General features: G+C 43.1%; 1 protein-coding gene across 2 annotated transcripts in view; it reads left to right on the top strand.

Annotated features, from left to right (window-relative positions):
* Ppargc1a (PPARG coactivator 1 alpha) overlaps window positions 1-21,455 on the top strand; it is a 630,833-nt gene that overhangs the window by 173,386 nt on the left and 435,992 nt on the right. For both annotated transcript variants that reach the window (XM_057772163.1, XM_057772164.1), the window contains exon 2: window positions 9,477-9,541. In XM_057772163.1, the coding sequence (XP_057628146.1) occupies window positions 9,524-9,541 (18 nt within the window). In that variant the 5' untranslated portion in view covers window positions 9,477-9,523. The remainder of the gene's footprint in view (window positions 1-9,476; window positions 9,542-21,455) is intronic.

The following is a 21,455-nucleotide window of genomic DNA, read 5'->3' as shown; positions in this document are numbered from 1 at the left end:
CTTCCTCCTCGCCTTCCTCCTCAATTCTTTCTGTGTATGTACATGTGTGTTGGTGTAGAGACCAGAGAGCAACCTTTGGTATCATATCTAAGGTTCCCCCGAACCCCTGCTTTTTGAGCTAGATTTCTTCCTAACCTGGAACTCACAAACGAGGCTCCCCAGCAAGACCGAGGGATTCACCTGTCTCTGCCTCCCCAGCACTGGGATGGCAAATAGGTGTTACCATGCCTCACTGACCCCCTTCCCTGCCCCTTTCTTTTTGAGTTCAGGATTGAACTACAGCCCTCATACGTGTAAGGTGAGCACTTCACAAACTTAGTCACTGCTCAAGTCCCTCTTCTTAATTATAACCAAGAAAAATACATATACCCTTGCCTGGGTAGCCTCCTTGGGAGATGAGTTCCTGGAGAGAGAAACGGGGCTTCTTGTCATGGTATTCAAAAGTCATGATGCAGTTCCAGACACCTTGGGGTACTGGTGAAAGACTGACTTATTGAATGAACGCTTGATTCTAACTCAGGGACTTCACAATTCTGTTGCCTCCACCTATCATGTTCATTGCTAAGTGATTCTGAGGACCTGAAGCATCCTCCCTACTGCTATGATGTGGCCAACTCTAGGGTGACATGCAAAGGGGCCAGGCTCACTGGAGCCATCTGATTCCAGGCAGGAGACTTGCTAGTTGGGCAGTTTCTGTTCCCAGGCAGGCCATACACTGGTAGTCAGATGAAACATGGCAACGTCCCGGCTAGCTAGGCTTTCTTACTTAAGACACTCAGTTCAAAATTACGTCCTGCTAGTGGGTATGTTCTACTCTTGATTCGCTTGACTTAGTGGTCTGCACCCCATTTGCTTTCATGCTGGACCATGAACCCTTCGATGGTCCAGCAGCTCTGTCACGTAACCTCTTCCTTGTTCCCACTCCCTTGCTTGCTTCTTCACTGTTTCATTTCACCCTTTTCCTTCCTTTCCTTTCCTTTTCCTTCCTTTCCGTCATTGCTCTCACACTTTCTCCTCTTACCTTCAACCTCTTTCCCTCTCTTCTGTGGTCTCAGAGAATATAGCCAAAGCTCTTCCTTCCTTGTCTTCTAAGCCCAGGAGGAGTGAGGTCAGCCCTTCCTTCTACTTCACATTTATTTCTTGCTCTAATAAGAGGAAAAGTATCCATAAGAAGCCACGCACACATTGTATGTGTGTGTGTGTGTGTGTTTGTAAAAGCTAGACATGTTTGAAGTAATTGTTGGTGTTTTAAGTTTCTTCCCTACCTCACTGCTAACCACTGAGATACTAAAATTTTGGGTGACTTCCAGGAGAAGGCTTCCCAGGCATAGATACAAAGGGATTTGGCTTTCAAGGGAATAATTAACAAAACTATTCTAAGAGGTCATTTTCTGTGGAAAACTGGGGAATTACCTGTCCGGGGAAATGAGAAATGTTTAGATGTTGGCATTTCCCCCGATTGCACTGTGGTCCTGGGATAATGACTCTTTTATATGAAAAGGAAGAGAAGTTGCCATGGTCCAGTGGCTAAGAATCATGGCTGAGACGCTTGTTTAGTTAGCAGAAAGTATGTCCAAGTGTGTGTTTTTACAGAAAGCCACCAGAGCACATCAGACTCGAATGCGTGCACACTCCTTAGTTTTTGCTTCATTTTTAAAAGAGCAAGCACAATGCTTCTCAAAGTCTATTCCTTATGGTAGCCATCAAAGGCAATTTTTCCTTGTCAAAGAGTTCTTGCTGAAGTACCTTGGGGAATCTTTTGTAAGGCCATCATTGACATTTCTTGTATGTGATGTCCAAGAGGGGAACTACATTACTTTATTTTTTTATTGTTTCTAGAATGTATACAACTATGGACTATTTTTTTAAAGTAATACCTAGTATTTTTCTTTGTTGGTAGTGGTAGAGAGGGATAGTTGGAGACAGGGTCTCATTCTATAGTCCTGGATAGACTCAAACTCAAGGCAATCTTCCTACCTGACCCTCTCAACTGCTGGGATTGTGTATGTGAGCCACTACACCTGGTTCAACATTGCTATGGCTCTAAGGTCACCAAATCTAGGATTCCTAGGGTCACATGGCTGTGAAAACTAAGATGAAAAGGTAGCTCTGCTCCCCTTCTTTGTAAGGGGTCTTTGTGTTCTGCTGTCTTTTCTGGGCCTGAGTGAGAAGATGGAAGTGACCTGGCTATCACTTCTTCAGCACCAACTGCTCTGGGTGTGTATTTGCAGGGTGTCCTCTCCTGCATCCCTGCATGTGACCTGCACAGCAACTCATCGGTGACATTTTTCAGATGACTGTCCTGAAACTCAGAGGGAATGTGTACAATTTGTGTAGATCACTCTGTAGGTAGGGTGCAGAGCGAAGGACAATGGTTTCAGAGCCTGATGCGAATTCCATTAATCTAACATTGCTTAAGACATTTACATAGCATAGCATGGTGTTTCTACATAGCAATGCCCCACCATATACTTTACATCATCTCTAGATTACTAATATAATCTATGTTAGGACATGCAAATGCTCTGGAAATAGTTGTTCGACTGTTTCACTTGAGAACCATGACAGAGAAAACAGTTCTATGCATATTTGGCCCAGATGAAAATTTTATTTTTCTGGTCTTCAACTTGTTTGGTTTGTAGAGGGATGATGGTGTGTATGTATGTTTGTATTGTCTGTCTGTTTTTCATCTATTTATCTTCAGCAGCAGCAGCACCATAATTATCTATCTGTTATCTATTTATAACCTTTCTATCCCTTTCCACCCATCATCTAGCTATATGCTGATTCCATTTCATGACCTGAATCATAGCTGGAGCCCGGTGACACATATTTCTTGACATAAAATGGAAATAAAATATATATGAAGCATGCAAATGCCCCTGCACTTCTTCACTGTCTCTGTTCTTTTCCAGACTATTTACCAGTTTTGCACATGCATTTATCTCCTGGATTGCATCCTCACACGTGAATATTACCTCTGTGTGGGAAAGGTCTTTAGGTCTTTTGCCAGCCACTGTGAATCTGCAGTAGAGACTCTGTAAGTAGGTGGTGAAGGAATAACTTGTCCAAGGCAAGTTTTCACTACTACCTCGGCTTCCTGAAAGCTCCTCAGATTGCTTTCTTTACTCGTCTACGTCTCTCTCAGGAGTAGTTAAAATCTACTTAGGGCTGTAAATAAAGCAAATCTACATTCATAGCTGCTCCATATACCAAGTGCTGAAGGGCTCAGGGTGAGTGCATGGGGCTGGTTGCCTTACAGATACAGCTCTGATCTCATGTACTGGCAGAAGGGCAGCCACAGGGCAGTGGAGAAGGCTAACACCCTGTTTTCCTCTTCATCCCCAACTTCCACAGCAGAGATCTTTCCTCCAAAACTCCAAAGCCCTCCTTCCTCCTAACAGCTCACCTGCCCATCTTCCCAAACCACTCCACTTCCTAGGGTGTTCTTAACCCAGGACAGAAGGAGATTTCAGTATCATTAATGTTCTCTACAGTCCCCCATAGTTCGTTCTTGGAAAGGGTCCATGGGTTTCATCAGAGAACCTGGAGGATCCAGGAAAGCAAAAACCCCCTGAAGACTCCTTGTCTGGTAAACTGGGTGGGCTTAGGCAAGTGTAGTGCTCAGACAAGAGTTAAATGTGGAAAATGGATTTTCTTTAAACTTTGATATTTAGGGAAAAAAACCCTGCATGACTCTGTACCCTTGGCCCCTGCCTGCTGGTTCTTCAGAGCTCAGCCCCATCTCTTTCCCTCTGTCCTCTCCATTTTTCTCTCCTTCATGACTGTGGCAGGAGGATGGTTTTGTGGGGCAGGTGACTGACACGTTCATTTCTGCAGAACCATCAGAAAAGAGCGCAGGCCTCTGACCCCAGGAGGAAAGCAGAGCCCAGTTGAAAGGCGTTCTGCCAAGATGTTTTCCCTCCCCACCAGCAGAGACAGGAAGAGCCAGCCCTGATTGGATTAGTACTACCCAGAAGCACTTTAATCTCAACTGCTGCTACCTGGGGAGGGGAGGCAGTGTCTGACTTGTGGGAGGTGGGAGGCTCTGAGATACTGAGCCTTCTCACAGTGAGGGTACCTGCAGAGAATATTAAAGGACTCTCCCCAGAGATAAAACAGGGGATCCCTAAGAATGAGTCTGCGGATGATCTGGATCCTGGGGGTTAAAATTGTTAAAATAGGCTTTGAACACACACAGCCTGGTGGTGGCAGGCTGTACTCCAGGAACTGGTTCTATTAGAGTCTGAAGGGAGACTTTAAAGGGTAGATATGGGGGTTGAGGTGATTGCTCAGTCAGAAAAATGCTTGCTTAACAATTATCAAGACCTGAATTTGATACCCAGAACCTAAATAATTAAAAAAAAAAAAAAGCCAGGCATGGTGATGGGCATTTATAATCCCAAAGCTGGTGAGATGGTGAAAGATGAATCCTTGGAACTCACTGGCCATCTGTCCTAGCTTCCTGGTGAGTCCCAGGGCATTGAGAGACCCTGTCTCAGAAAACAAGGTGGACAGCTACTGAGGAAGAATATCTCAGTTTGGCCCCCACATGCATTCACACACACAGAGAGAGAGAGAGAGAGAGAGAGAGAGAGAGAGAGAGAGAGAGAGAGGAGAAAGAGAGAGAGAGAGAGAGAGGGAGGGAGGGAGGGAGGGAGGGAGGGAGGGAGAGAGAGAGAGAGAGAGAGAGAGAGAGAGAGAGAGAGAGAGAGAGATACACTTTATATTGGGTAGGCATCCATAGTAGGAAGACGGAGATAAAAATAAAAATGCTAGATTATAAAGAAGGATCTCTCTTAATAGCCAGAAATGCCAAGCTAGGAGGACAGAAAAATGGAAGAAAGCACAAATGAAATAGAGATAAACAAAGAAAAACCAAAATAATCCAAAACAGAAACACAATCAAAAGAAGGGTATCTGTCCAATTACAGGTTGATGTCTAATGTTAAAGCAGTTGAAACAATGAAAATCCCTTCTAGGCACACAGTTCATTGCTTAGACCACTCAGAATAAATAAACAAAATAGATACTATAAATAAATAAATAAATAAATAAATAAATAAATAAATAAAATTACAAGAATGTACAAAGTGCATCACCAGAATAGGCTCATTCTCTGTCTAAGTGAGATGGCGGTCTCTGTAGAAGGAGGATGCCCAGGGCCCCGAGGTGGGAGTGGGCAAGGAGAGGCAGAGACCCTAAGAGCTGAACTACTTGTTCATCAGACCAAGTGAGAGAGATGCTAGAACTGAGATTCAAGAAGCTGGTCCAATGGAAGGCAAAGAGGGAGTACTCAACAGTGGTGTCTGCGATGGATTTTAGCAATGCGTGAAACAGGTTAAAGCAGGGCAAGAAGACTAACTGAAACACTCTTGACCATGTGGGCGTTTTCCCAGCAGGGCGAAGGCTTGGGAAGTTGGGAGTAGACTTCTGACTTCTGGAGTGATCCTTTTGTTTTGTTTTCTTTTGTTTTTCTTTTTGTCTCAAACTCTCAAATTATTTAATCTCTGCCTCTGAGTACAATATGCTTTAGAAAAGAGTTCTTTATTTTAATTTTGTATATGTATATGAGTATTTTGCTTACATGTCTATAAGTACCCCATGTGTGCAATACCCACAGATGTCAAAAAATGAGTCATAGATGATTGTGAGCCACCACGAGTGCTGGGAACTAAACCTGGCTCCTCAGTAGGAAAAGCAAGTTCTCCTGAATATTGAGCCACCTCTTCAACCCCTACTATGCTTTAGAAAATAGCTTTTATTATGTTATTATTCATCTAGGATTTTATAGATACGTCCAATGTATTTTGACCATACTCATCTCCATCCCTCTTTTTCTCCCTGACCCCCACATCCCAACATTCCCCCTTTCCCACTTCTTTTTTTTTTTTTTAAATCCAGTTAGTTCAGTTAGTGCTACACTCACACAGGTATAAGCAATCCACAGGAGCATGGACAGCTGTCCTAAGTAGCTTTTACGGTCAATTCAACATAATCTGGAGTCACCAGAGAAGAAAGTTGATTATGGGACTGTGCAGAGCAGACTCTCCCGTGAAGATGTCTGCTGCAGAAATTTCTTGCAATAGTAAGACCCTGCCCTTTTCAGGTGGCACTGTCTCCTCAACACATTGTTCTGGGCTGCAGCAGAAAGCTAGACAAGCAAGGGTCTGTGAGCAAGCCAGCAAGCGTTGTTCTCTATGGTTTCTGCTCTAAGTTTTTGCTTGAGTTCCTGTCCCCACTTCCCTCAATGACAGACTATGACCTGGAAGTGTAAGTCAAAAACAATCATTTCCTTCCCTGAGTTGCTCCTTTTCAGAGTGTTTTGTCTCTGCAACAGATAGCAGAAATCTGCTAATGGTCATATTCCTGAAGGAAAATATCCCTCCCTCCCCGATAACTGCCAACTCCCATTAGATCCACCAACTCTCAGTAGCACATTGCTTAGGAGCAGACTTTGTGAGTCCCTTCCTTATCTGTGCTAGAACAGTGACTAGCTTGATCTTGTAGAAGTCTTGTGCTGGCCACCCCAGATGCTGTGAGCCCTTGAATGTGATGGCCTTGCTGTGATCCAAAGTCATTAATTTGCAGGGATCCTCTTTGACCTGTCTGTCATAAGCTTTTCATCTCCTCCTTAATGGTCCCTTAACCTTGGGTGTGTGGGGTAGGGTGGCAGATGTTCAGATGGGACTGAGCTCTAAAGTGATTCTTATGAACCTAAATCAGGAGAACTGATAAGGTGACTGGACCAGATCTCCCAAGAATAGATGTGTCCCGTTCTTCTGTGTTCCAGAGATGTATGAATTTGTGCACGTGCGCGAACACACACACACACACACACACACGCACACACGTTAAGTGGGAAGGTAGAAATCCATAGCTATTATTTTTATGGCCTCTAGCTACAAAAGCTAGCAGGTGAAGAGAGTCTAGAGACCCAAAATGGGGAAAAATGACATTTTAGCAGTTTTGTCAGGTTGGCAATTTAAAAATAAACTTGATTTCAATGTATACCATTAATGCCAGAGGTTGTCTCATAACGATGCAAAAGTGCCTTCTTCTCACTGGCAGTTTAAAAACTAAAAATCTATGTTGTAGGGGGTGGGGAACCTTATTTAGAACAGACTTATATGACTGTGACATCAACCCACAAAGCCAATGAAATCAAACCAAAGCTGAGCCCTGCAGAATTAGCACCATAACCTATGTCAGAGACATGCTATTATCCTAATATCAGCTTTTGGATTCTGTCCAGTCCCATTAGTAATTCCCATGTTGATCGCTCTGTTATTCGTGAACGTTAATTGCTTCTAAATCTCTTTGGATGTTCAGATGCTTGGGTAAAAAAAAAATTCTGACTGGCAAAGGTGCGAGTTTTATTAATGTGGAAGCAAACAGGAAGTCTGTTTAGAGATCCGAGTGAAGTGTCTGTGTCTGAAGATGCCCTAAGTGGCAGAGGTGGCATCGTTCTTCAAATGTCTGTCATATGTTAGTGGTGTGATAGTGGGGGATGGCGCACAGCTTGGCAGAAATAGCTATGGTGTTTCTTTAAAACCCAAATGCATTTAGATACACGAAGGTGATCAAAATGTCCCCCCTCAAAGGGTCCCACTTTGCTTGGTATGGAACGGTGACTTGGAGACCTTCGAGGTAAATGTGCACCTCGTTGGTGCTATTAAATCAGGAGATGAAAAAGATTTGGATATGGTTTGGTCTATTATCCTATCATTGATCTCCTTGGCTTCCAAACTAGGATGAAACTGGGAAATTTGCACCAGAAGCTTTCATACTTTAGATATTGAGAAACAAAGGGCCAAGGAGAAGAGGAGGTGAGGGTTGCAGAACGGCTCATGTAGAGCTGGTCGGGCAAGGAGATCACCCAGCTTTTGTTCCAGTGATCAAGAAAAGAAAAAAAAAACCCGATAAAATGGATGTTTATTATACTTTCTTTTGAACCATTTCACTGAATGTCAGAAGAGTTTCTATTTTTTTTTTACTTTTTTTTTTTTGCAGGGGAGGGGTGGTGCAAAAAATTGACATTCTTTCATTGCTAATTACAACAGTACCCTGTGAGAGGGAAAAGAGGCGGGGAAGAAAGGAGGACCTTGGACTACCCACATACTGTTGATTATGCATGCGGTTTCTTTTGGTCCTAAATTCCTCAGAGATCAAATGTGAGTCACTTGGTGAAGTTCCTTTTGTAATAGTGGGACATAGAAATCAAAGAGATGGACCCATATATATGCTAGGTGCGTGATAAGTCTTAGGGCATGATATGTCTTAGAAAGAAAGAGAAAAGAGGGAGGGAGAGGTGTGTGATGGGTTGCAGCTTCCTTAGAAGTGGTTGGGGGAGGATTCAGTGAGGGGGTCTTTGGGCAGTGACCCCTGGAATAGACATGGTAAGCTACAGTGGCACTGTGGCAGTGGATGGCATGGAAAGGCGGGGTGTGGGAGGTCATCTGTGGAGAAAACAGGTCCGTGTTGCATGGATGAGTACAGAGAAAAGCATGTGATACTGTGACTCTGAAGTCATGGGTTTTGGGAAGACTCTAGATTCACATTTTCCAAGAAACATCTCTTACCATGACTGATAGCATGATGCACATGAAGAACCCAAGCTCATCTTTCTCAAGAGTTTTCCATGAAGGTACTATCTTTCTGAGACAAGTGTTCATGACTCACCAGGAGTGTCCAGAAGCTGAAATAACATTCTGCAAGCTTTCTGATCATGGTGGTTGCATCTGTATTAACATCACCAAGCCCCAGGATTAAAAATGTCTTGGTGGCAAAGCCCATGTCATTCACATTCTTATGTATCCCAAGAAATCACATGTGGAGATAAACTTACTTGTAGTAACAATCAAATAAATATCTATTTTTTCAATGTGTGAACAATGGCTCGAGAGTGATAGAAAGAACGTGATATCTTAGGAAGATTTGTTAAAAATACACCCTTCTAAAAATGTTGTGAAATTCCATTTGAAGCATTCTGACTCCCTTGGAATGTGCTTTAAACACAAGTCCATATGCTGAAATGTGAGCATAAGTACAACAAACTGAGCAGCAGAAACATCCTTTTCAGGCCAAATTTTAGTTGGATGGTTCCATTTTGTCTATCTTATTTTCCCTCCATGTTTTAAACTGAGCATGAGACATGTTTCCTGCCCTCTCAGAGTATTAAACGGATGTTGGGGTTGGGGATTTTAAGAACCTGGGGCTTCTCTCATCACTGTTTTCCCTGGGGTAACTGTGTGTCAGTTGAGGTTGAAAAAAGAATCACATGGGAAGATCAGTCTCCAAGGGAGGGATGGTGAGCATGTCATGCTGTAATATGGAAGACCAAAGTTAGAACTCTCTCCTTCTTCCCTTCCCCTATTCTCACTGTAATAGCCCTATAATGCACCCCCCTCCTTGTTATACTTCAATGTCCACATCTGCAAAGTGAGGGTAACACAAACCTACCCTCTGCCTTTCAGGTTTTTTGCGAAAATCAGTGAACTAATATTGGTAAAATTGGAGCCCCATGGATGAAGGGTACTTTGTAAGTATACCACATTTTTGTCATGTTCTTTTCTATTGCTCCAGAGTGCGAATACCGGATGTCTGGTTTTATTGTATCGGGGAATCAGTAACACCATGTTTCACACCCAGATATTGATAACCTGACTGTCTTTGAGGAATTTAATGTTTCTGACCTCTCAAATGTTTTATCTAGATGTTAGATACGGGAAAAAAAATCTCTTCTACAAGAACGGTAAATTCATATAAATTTGACTAGATAATTTGGAATAATAAATGTCTACGCAGTGTGTAAAAATGTTGTCATAAACTCTTGATCTAAATTTAAGGTGTTTTCATTTCTTTCTCCTTACCAATTGCATTGTGCTTGTGTTTTGAGCCCTCAGTTTTTATCTTGAAGAGAGGCTGTTTTCCATAAGGGTGAGTGCTGTTTTGACAATAAATGCCAACTAGATGGTCTGCTAAGTGTTGTGTTTCCAGATTTTGTGAGAGGGGAGGAGGCCAAAGAGAATGGGGAGATGGGTGCAGATATCCCTCTCACACCAGGTTGCTGTCTAGGTGACATGAAGTTGCCTTTTATCCATTGGAAGACAAACATTGCAAAGCCATCCAACCCCGGAGTGGCACAGGAGTAGAATTGTCCTCCAGCAGCTATTTTACTAAAATTGCCCATGGTAATGGTGGATCTTATTAGTTTTCTGAGTCAACCAGTATCCTAGGCTGGCTGGCTATGTGCCCAGCAGTTAATCCATGGAATTTTCTTTTGAAAGAGTAGATTGTACCCTTTAAAAAACTCCCAACCCAAAGGACTTCATGAAGTTCCTAGAGTCCATATTCGTGCCCAGCCTTGGGATTCTAGTATGAGTCTGGAGCATCTACATCTGTTGGCCGATTCTAAGGGCTCCATCTCTCTAATGGTTGAGTGTCTCTGCAGTGGGGCAGAATTTTACCAGCAGCATTCATTCTCCCTGAGTTAATGACATGTCCATTCTCAAGGTACCTCCTCTGAATCTTAATTTTACTATCTATCCCTACCAAGAATAGGTCTTCCCTTGTAAACATGAAACCCTTTCAGCTATTCATGACAGATCTCTGAAGGCTAGTCTCAGGTTAACATCTATCCAAATGGAGGCTCATTGTCACAGCACCCAGAGCCTGCTCCTTTGCAAAGGTTCTTATTTGTTTATATCTTTCTTGACAAGCAGCACTGAGAATCTACCTTCTCCAGGCCCCACTCTACACCTCAGAGTCAAGAGAGATAGTCCAAAGTGGAAGGGAGCTACCTCAGAAGATGCGTCTGGAAGCAGAAGCAGGTGTGCCCTGGGATTTCTTTGCGCATCAGTACCACGAGACTCACATCCTTCTGTGAGGTTCAGATGACTGACAGGGAGAAAGTTGTTTTGGTTAATAATACAATCTGCTCGCCTCCTGTAGACACAGCGGCAGCCTACTTATCCGTTAGAAGTGAATTAAGGTTGTTTACTGATGTTTTAAAGTAACTGTCAGAGTGAAAAAAAAAGTTCACCCTAAGCGAGACCACTCACCTACTTGAGAGTCGTTGTTCACTCTGAGCTGAGTGCATAAATAATATATTGAGATCCGAAGGGTGATTTCAAGCCTTAGAACACGAAGCCTCCTGTTTACTAACTGTCATTGGACTGAAGAGAATTTAAACAGCTCTGAACCTTTTTGTCCGTGGATGCAAACCATGAAATTAACTTTCGTTTCATAGTTAGCAGAAATCATGATGATGGCGTTTTGTTGTCATGTCTCCTGCCGATTGGGATCTTTTTTTTTTGCTATGCAAGACAGGCCTTGGCAGCAGAATGCTTTTTATGTCTCCTTTGAAACAAGACCCCCTTACTCCCCCACAAAATAGGAAGGAAACTGTCTGAACCAGTCAGCCAGCTTTCTATGGGTAGAAGGAGGCACAGTGGAAATAATGCTAACCTGGTTTCCGGGGAGTTTGTGTTCTGAGTGCTGGTGGACCTGTCTGAAATCCCCTTATCCATGAGAAGATTTGGAATAAAAGCTTCTGCTTCCATTGCCTTGTGGGAAGATGGTGAGACTCCCATGAGGTCATTGTGATGTGATTTAAAAGGTCAGGCGTTATAGGTAAGTGACTTGATACCAACTGCTAACATTATTAAGGCTGGATGATAAAAGAAAAGGCTGCATTTGAAGTGAATTACATGTACTCGTTCATTATATCTCAATTGTCCTGTGGCGTATGAGCTGACAAGATCCCAAATCTTACCACTCCAAAACCAAAGCCCAGGGAAGTCATGTGCCTCATCTCACCCATTTTGGGGCTAGTTTTAAGTGTGAGCTAGTCCAGGGTCCAGAGTCTGTTGTCCTTGACTGTTACCTGTTGGAGAAGAAGAGCAGGCTTTTCCTCTGCCAGACTGTACCTCTTAGTCACATACAAGGAAACGAGACATCATGTGTAAAAGCCCGGACCACATTCAGGCCTAGAAAATAGAAGGATGGCTTTTTCCATCATCAAGGAGAGCTACCATTGGGTGGGGATGCCACAGACTGTATGGGTTAATTTTATGTGTAAGCAGCCTGGTGATTCTTAGCTGAAAAGCTCTAGATGAAAAGACCTATTACTTGTAAGGCTTCCAGAAAAAAAGACACTTGATTCACTTTCTGTCCCTTTAAACTCAAAAGTGTGATAGCCCATTTTGGCGTATAGGGAGAGAGTTAGGGAATGAATAGCTAATGTATGGAATGTTTAATTTTGCATGATTGCATTTCACATTTGTTGAAGTAACGGAGGCATCACAGAACACCTATTTTTGATGTTTTGATGGCGTGCTCCAGGCTTTACAGCCTGATTTATGAACTTTGTGGGATAAATCCTTATTAAGCAAATGAACAGAAATGCATTTGTGTTCACATCACTGAAAACATTCAATTTGGACAACCACTTTTTAAATTTCTATTTACACTATATTTATTGGAATTTCAAAAGCGAAAAAGAGCCTAAAGACATTCACGGGGAAACATGATATGGATTCGTGGACGTTCTCCCCAGAAATATGTTTGGTTTGTACTGGGGTTAAATTTGGACTGGCAAGAGTCAGGTCTGGCTTGCTTTATATTTTTGAATGTAGCGGTTCAAAAATAGGATCCTTTTCATAATTCAGAAAAATGGATGGACTCTTGAGAAGTAATCATCTGGGGGAAAGAATAAATTTTGTTCTTCCAAATTCTCCAAATCTCTGCAACTGGTGCTGTGCTCTAGTATTTGCTAATACAGTAACTTAACTGCATAATTAAATACACTGTGGAATTCCAAAAACTGGAAGCTTTGTTTTCTCATCACAACACACAACTTGCTGATGCTGAGAAGCACACAACGTATTTTTGAAAGCCAGGCTCATCCTTTCTCATCGTGTCCCCTTGGCAGTGGTTGTGACTCCTCACGCCCTTTGGAGACACATCTCTTGCAGGTTATTTTTAGTTAGTTGTATTTAGGAAGGTGAAACCAAGCAGGAAATTCCCCAGATCTGACCTGCCTTCCCAGGTCATGCAGATTGAGGATCATTTCTCTGAAAGTCCCCGTGGTGCTTCTTAGATCCTTCCTTATAGCATGGGTGAAAGGTGACCTGAACAAGTGTGCCGGTCAACTGAGGGAGGCCCACTCTATGTAGTAGTTGTGAGATAGCTCCATGGAGCCTCTTAGAGGTCAAATACAGAATAGCTGGCTTCTAGATGTGTGACAGTGGAAAAAGATAGCCTTTTCTTTCTGCTTACTCGTAAAAGGAGACACTTACTGCTCACATCTTGGTGTGGTGCATGGTCTAATTGAGTTAATATACAGAAGGATCTTAGGAAGCACTGGGCACATCATAGGTCTCCAATAGATGGTGGCTATTTTAATTAGGCAGTCCAGGGTGAGGTTTCATATTCACGGGAACTATAGCAAGTGATCAAGTAAAGAACAAAACAAGAGACTTACAGTTCTACCCACCCAAGGAATATTTGTTGAATCCTTCATGTACCGCTATCCATGATGTCAAAGAAATAACGACAGATGGTATCCACTCCTGACCCGCAACAGTTCAGTGGAATTGGGAAATAGACAGCTAGAAGCATGAGGATGTTGGCGATGACCATGATGGCAATGGTGACAAAATTATCAAAATAGTACCCAGTGCAGAACAAAGGTATTTTCGATGGCAGGAACTGGCTTGTCCTCTGTGTCTCTTGTATCATAAACAATTGGGCTTCTTACCATTTAGCTTGGAATTCAAAGCAGTTTAGGAGCACAGGGTAGGTTCCTGTCACAGGGGAGTTGCTTAGCACCAACTGGGCTCACTGAGTAAATGACACAGTAAAATGGGCTTTAAGCTGTTTCTCTTTAGGAGTCAGTAGTGGTTGTCACAGCCAGCTTGTGAATATAGATTTATTTGATGCTGTTGGATTCGGGGGTAAACCCGAGGTGCATAGGTGCATAGGTACCAGACCCCTGAGGATCAGACAAGTGCTTCTGTAGTCCTTGAGCCTTCAGTGCGTCACGTCTCTCACCAAGGTCCGCATCCGGCTGAACACATTGGCTTCCCTCTTGTTCATGTATGCATATGAACTTTTCCCCGTCAAGTTTTATTTTTGAAGAATTTCGAACCTACAGAAGTTGAAAGAAGAGTCCCTAGGGACATTTTAAACCCATATCTACCAAGTTTCTTTTCTGTCCTGTTCGTCATATATAACTTTGAACTTTGTCCCAATTCCCAACATCTTCCATCTTCCCATCACCGCACTAGAGCTCCCAAACAGGCCACCCGTCTTCTGACTCTATATCCGTAGTGTTAAATTTACCTCCCAAGTTCTGTGTTTCCAACTTGTAAATTTTGGAAAGAAAGTCAATGGGGGCATTAAAAGAACTTTCCTTACAATTTTAACAACATGGTTTAAAACTCACTTCTTAAGTCTTATTTTTAGATAGAATACCAACATGCTTAGGATGTGGTCAATGCAGGATAACTAAAACTTAAAGGTTAGGAGATTTTTCTGGATGCAGTGACATTCTCTTCTACAGAAGAAGAATTTTAGTTTTTTAAAGGCAAATTCCCTGGGCCATGGTTTTCATGAGAGTCTTCCAAAAGTAGGTGGGAGTCTAATCATGAGTACAGAGATCGCTGCCTTCCACAGTATGGATATCCACTGTGAAGGGCGGCTTTCCAGACACAGCACAGTGGCTTTGCTCGACGTTGGGGGTGTAGCCTCAAACTGAAACAATTATACTAGGGATTTTGGATGACAATGACTAATGAGTACGACCCCCTCCTTCTTTTCAGATAGTTCTGACCATTAGTTAAAAATAAGGTGTCTGTCACACAGTATGACAAGACATGCCAGACAGCTATTTCCATGTTCTCTGTGGAAAGCCCTAAGAGTGTGGGGCAGGGTGTGAAGACTCCGGGGTGCTGCTGATGGAGGCCAGGGAAGAGGGAAGGGGACTAGTCTTGGAAACCCAGGTCATTCTCATGCCCATCAAATAGCTCCGTGATGATATGCTTCATTTTGGGCATCTGCCTAGCAGCTTGCAAGGAAGTGTGTTAAAGCTATAGAAAAACATTTTAGAAATTGTGGCATTAGTTGGTAGAAGAAGAAATCGGAGATGTTCACCCAGCCATGTCGTTTGGCAGTGAAAAGAGAAAGCTGTCAAATTGAAGGGTGGGAGAGGTTGAAAAAAGCCTGAAAAGCAGACATAAGAACCAAGGTCCCGCTGTATCTGGGAGTGTTAAGCAGGGTCAGAAGCCTGTACATCCCCTAAGGCGGTGGTTCTTAAATTGCAATGATTCCTGCCCCTTAACCCAGAGGTTCTGATTCAATAGATCTGGGAAGGGGCTAGGGAGTCAAGGTTTTTAACAGTCACCCTGCACCACTCGGAGAAAGCTTGCCCTGCGGTCATGTTTACATCACAGAACATGACAGTATTTGGTGTTGTTAAAGATGACCAGAGTTGTAAAGAAACTGTTAAGTTCAGTCTAGTGTATTGTAAACCCCCTTTTTTTTCAAATTCAAGGAAATTTTAGAATGCTTTGCTTTCAAAATGCATACAGTGGGAACAGTTATCCTGAATGATGGAGCCGGGTCAAGGGGCAGACAAACAGAATTATATTACAGTGTAGAATTACTAAACCAGGGGGAGGCTTGTACATGACTGAGGAGAGCAGGATGCTGCCATCCAACTGGGCTGTGGAGTGAGCCCTTGACAGAGGGAATTTATGGCAATGTCAACGACATGGTCACAGACTTTGAAGTCAGACATCCTGGGTTGGAAGCTTGACTCTTGGTTACAAGGAGTGGGAACTGCTATTGAAACCAGGGTTTTCCTCTTAGGGCCAGAGTGGAGACCCAAATAGGTGACTGTGCGCAAGTATTGCATACAGCCCTTGCAAATTAATCGATGCTCAGTAAGTGGCTGCCATTACTTTTGTGTTTAAGCTTTGTGTTGGTGGTGAATCTGTGTCGGTTAGCTCTGGCTTTGGTTGAGGCAGGAGAATGGCTCCCGCAGCTATGCCAAGGAGGAATCACAGTGGAAGCAAACCCTGTGGTAGAGAATGACAGATGGTCTTTTGCCTAGTTTAGTGTTTCTGAAAGTGTTGTCCATATGGGAGGGTCTAGATGGCACAAACCTTTTACCAATATTAATCAGTTCAATCCAAATGGTGACTATGAAATGGGTATTATTTATTTAATGAAACATAAAACTGAAGTACAGAGAATTTAAGTTGCCCAATACCACAACGTTAGTAGGGGCAGAGCTGGGATTTGAACATGTGGCATCTGTTCTCCTAATTGCTTTGCTATGCTGTCTCAATAATAATGAGCCTACCCACATTAAGAAAAGATCACAACATAGAAAAAAAAAGGCATGTTGTTATTGATACTGGCGCCTGCAAAAATGGTAAGGTTTTGCAAGTAAAACAATTTTTTTTTTTTTTTACAAAGTAACTTGATTTAATGAGCCATATGAGATGAGGAATAGAGGCAGGCAATCAGATATGATGAAAGCCCTTTGGGTGGTTCCCAGATGAACTGCCTGGGAAATTCTAGGGCAGTGAATGATAGCGGCAGGAATAGATTGGGGATCCCAGGGGACCTGGGATGTCGTGTCCTCTAACACAGTCATGTGGAATGGCAATGCGTTCTCTGACTTTGGAGACAGAAGCAGTCGGTTCGCCCTGCCGGGAAGCTCAAGGAAGGAAGGACTTTGAAGCTGGAGGGAAGTTCGCTTCCATCCCCCGTGTGCCACTGGGAAGCCACACAAATCCCCCCATGGTCTTGCCAATTTACAGAGACTGGGAGACCAGATATTTTTGATTTATATTTCCTCCTCTTCCCTTCTTCCTTCTTGTTTTAACTAGTTCTCCATCTTTTTAATTTTACATGAAGATGGATTTTAAAGAGACTATGGCCCACGAATCAAAATGCTTAATGCAACTCAATAGGCAAAGGGTCTAAAACCCTCTCCCAGTAGCATTTTAATTTACTTCCCAACTTTCCCAGAAGGTACCTGTGTCTACCCTGAGTCTCCCCTTCAGATGTGGTCAGAAGACCCCAAAGCCTGGATAATCTTAAAGCAATCTTTGCTTAGGCCTTCATATTTGCAGCAGCTTTTCTGTTTTTAACAGCTTGATTGAGGCTATATTAAAGTGGCCTTCTGCTCCCTGAGCAAGTGAGCACAGGCGTTAGCTCACACATCGCAAGCAGCTGTCATGGAGCCAGCTCCCGCCAGGGCAAGCAGTGGTGGGCAGTTCTGCTGCCCTACAACTGAAATGGGAGTGCCTGCCCTGCCTTAGCCTCTAGCTTTACAGTGCTGTGTCCCTGGGTGTAAGCCACACGCATGCGTGCGCGCGCACACACACACACACACACACACACACACACACGCACGCACGCACGCGCGCGCGCGCGCGCTGCGCGCGCATGCGCATGTACATGCACGCACATCCCCCACAACGTATCCCAGGCACTTTTATCCATTTTTATTCATTCTCTCTGCCTGAGGTTGAGAAAAAGAATCCTCACCTCCTCCTTGTCTATTCCGGCCTTTTTATGATCTGGAGGGTAAAGGATATATATTCACACTGGACTATTGCCCTTTAGACAATGGGAGATATTAATTATTCAGGATTTATCAGTTTCAATTTTGTTTGAACAAATAGTTATCGAGTGTCTACTATGGAATCATATCTACTATATGGTATTCTGTTTACTTGCTGAGGATCGGGAAACTCAGGCTCAGGGAGGTGATGAGATTTTTCTTAGGTTGTGTACTCTTGGCTCTGTACAATTTACCTGAGGATAGCTCCATGTTCGGGTTCAGTTTTCTGCTTTCTTATACCACTTTCTTGTGTCTTACAAACTCCTGGGGAGTAAGTTCCTTCCCCTGGTAAACTGGTGTTTCCTTAGGACTTAACATCTCCATCGTCTGCCCGCAAGGAGGTAGAACATTCCTCCCTGTCCTCGTGGCATAAGACATGGAATATCATCAGATGTCACTTCCCAGTGTGAACCTAGGTGACAAAGCGTCAGGGACTGCCAGTGGAAACACCACCAAAGAACCTCTGCTCGTGCCCCAAATGCAGCTCCATGGACTGAAAGAGTCTTCGCAGTAACTTGAAAGTGGAATTGGTTAAACTTGGGTTTAGGTGTTTTTGGACAGTAACTACATGATTTTTTCTTCTTCTTTTGACTTGTTATAGGTGAAAGGGTAAAAAGAAAGGAGCAGTGCGACTTGAGAGCTGTTTTTCTTCCCTGCATGTGCATAGTAGTTATTTATATCTGGAAGTTTCCATTGGGACTTAGTTCAGGATATAGACTTGGCAGGGTGGCTTCTGTGCTCTGTGGTGACATTTGACAGACTGCAGGCAAAGCGGGATGGATTTCTAATACTCGATGGATGGATCTGGGGGCAAAGCATTGGGAGTGGACTGTATTATGAAATGGATTTATTGATGTGAATCTAAAAGCAGACCTTTGCTTGTCAATATGCAATCTGTATCAATAACTTTTGATAAACTAGGCCTTCGACCTTTTGCTTTGTTTGTTTTTTATCAACTCCACTTGGCAATAACAATAAAAGACTCCAGGTGGTGCATTGTGAACGGCTTATTGCGCTCCTCATGAGCGTGACTGACCCCGGGGCTCAGTGCTATGATCTTGCACATGCTATCCGCACCCAGAAGTGTGGGTTGCTGTGCCTCACTTCCTTCCCAGAATTAGATATTTCCCCCGTTCAGTTGCATTTCAATATCAGCCCGCTGCATTAACCTTGAGATGCTGTGCTGGTGATGTACATAGCATCTTCATTTTCCAGATGAAGAAATTAAGACCCAGTGAGGTCCGATGAGCTGCCCAGGGCCACATGGTAAATCTTGAATACAGCTGGGTTCAAGACAGAGGTGCCATGGTTCTTGTGGGAGGGCATGACATTTTCTTCCTCTGTGATTACAAAAAGAAAACAGTTGGCAGAAAGCTCAGGAATAATCCTTTTGCTCTAAGTGTGGTGAGGTGGACATCTTTCTCTGTGAGCCTTTTGGGGGAGGAAATCCACGGGTTCTGTGAGAATTAGAGGGTGTCCTTAAATTTCGGTAGAGCAAGGTCAAAGATTTTCTTTGTCCCTATTGGATGCCTGCCTCCAGGGATGGCTCTTATCATGCCCCAGGTATCTTCTGTAGGGGACAGCTCTGTGCCCAGCCAGAGAGATGTTGGGCAGAATGGGGAAGCTAGGTGATCTTCTCCCTAAGGAACTTTTGTTTTAATTGTTGCAAATGTTGAATGTCAATTTCTTCCCTCTGGACTGCTCCATTTGTAGGCTCGTAGACAAGGATAGAAGGTGACCAGGCCCTGCAACTCCATTCGCAGGTGGCTGTGGCCACCAACACAACTGCAGTGAGTGACTGTACCTGCTGAGGCACCATACTGTATTCACTTACTCAACTCAACCTGTTTACTGCCTCAAGGAAGGCTCATAACACTACCATCGGCTGGCGATCTGCGTCCCTGGCCCAGGCATGGTTCCAAGTAGATAGCCAATCTCTTTGATGTAAGTTTTGTTACTTGTTTGGCTGGTAAGCATCTTCAGGACTTTTAAATTAAACCGACTTTACTGCCGTCATAGTGGCAAGCTGGAATAGAAAATGAAAGGGATAATTATCTGCTGGAATACAGTGAAGCAGTTCATAAGCTAGAATGCTTGGAAGGCAAGTAGAATTTCACTAGACTAGTGCAAACTTAAAAAATAGTCTTTGCTGGAAAAATTCCTTCTATCGTATTTTCACACTCACGTTTTGTTTTTTTTTCCCATCCAAATATATGTTATCTAATGATGTAAACAAGTGTTCTTCTTGTAAGGCCTGCTGGGTTATCATTCTGAGCAGGTGTTTTGTTTTATTATTATATTTTTGGTGAGTTGAGGTGACAAAGAGCATTATTCAAGTAGGTGTCTTATAGAATAGAAAATAGTTCCGGCAGGACTTCTTGCTTGTTTGTTTTTCGCACGCCGTGGGCTCATTAGCACATTTCTGGTCTTCCTATAGCCCTCGTATTGGGAAGGAAGACCTTCTGCCATGATCTAAATATGTCTTCACAGGCTTCATGTGCTGGTACTCTGACCCCCAAATTCTTTTTGTAATAACATTTGAGAAGTGAGACCTTTGGGAGCTGGGTCATAAAGAGTCTGCCTTCATGAATGAAATAATTGATTTGTGATTTACTAGGTTATCATTATCAAAACAGCTCTTTCTGGCATGTTTGCTGTCCTTTTATCAATCTGGAACTCTGCAAAAAGTCCCTACATGCAAGAAGGTTTTCACAAGACTCTGTTCTTCAGTCATTGATTCCCAGCTTCCAAAACTGTAGGAAAGAATGTTTCTTTAGTAAGTTATCAAGTCTGTGATATTCAGTTGTAGCAACTGAAAAGAAGGAAGTAAATCTCCCCAAATCCATATTCTCCAAGATTCAAATAAGGCTGGGGACGAAGCACATTGGTAATGTGCTTGCTTAGAATATGTGAGGCCCTGGATGTGACCAAGAACAAAAACAAAACAAAACAAATCCAAAACAATACCACCACCACCACTACCAACAACAACAACAACAATAACTCCAAACAAAGCAGAAGCAGAAGTAAGCCGATTTCACCTGAAATATAGTTAGAAGGTACACTTCCCTAGTGATGCTGGCCTGACAGTGGAGGAAGAGCAGCTGGAAACCTTCGTTAAGCATCTTGCACTTTTCTAACATCAACCTAACAAATATAGTAGGGTCTTTATTCCTCTTGAAAATTAACTTCTCATGTCAGCATGGGAAGTAATGGGCTACCAAAACACACATACACACCCCCGCATACTTCTAAAGTCAGCATAGAAAGTGATGGGTTACCAAGACACACACACACACACACACACACACACACATCAGTGTATTTCCAAAGTTAGCAGAGAAAGTGATGGACTACCAACACACAAGCACACACACACAAGGTCTAAAGTTAGCAGAGAAAGTGATGAGCTACCAACACACACACACACACACACACACACACACAAACAGCATACTTCTAAAGTTATCAGAGAAAGTGATGGACTACCAACACACACACCAGCGTATTTCTTTATTATTCATTTCACGTCCCTACTGCCCTCCTTCTGTCAGCCTCATGCCTGTCTTGCAAGTCCCTTTGATCCTCCCAGATAACCTTCCTGCTTGCATGTCATGAGTATTTACTAAATGGTATTCACTGCCCCCTTAAGAGTCATCCCTGCTCGCTATAATTTTCTTTCTATTTTCATGTTCTACACACACATGCACATAAATTTAAATGTAGATTCTGCAGATGAGAGAAAACATGTTTCCCTCTCTGAGTCTGGCTTGTTTTGCTTAACATAATGCATCCATCTTTCCCCACTGCAAAT

Source organism: Chionomys nivalis, chromosome 6 (genome assembly GCF_950005125.1).
Source record: "Chionomys nivalis chromosome 6, mChiNiv1.1, whole genome shotgun sequence".
Classification (NCBI taxonomy): domain Eukaryota; kingdom Metazoa; phylum Chordata; class Mammalia; order Rodentia; family Cricetidae; genus Chionomys; species Chionomys nivalis.
The sequence above is the reverse complement of the archived record's forward strand: the minus strand, read 5'-3'. Positions and strand labels throughout refer to the sequence as shown.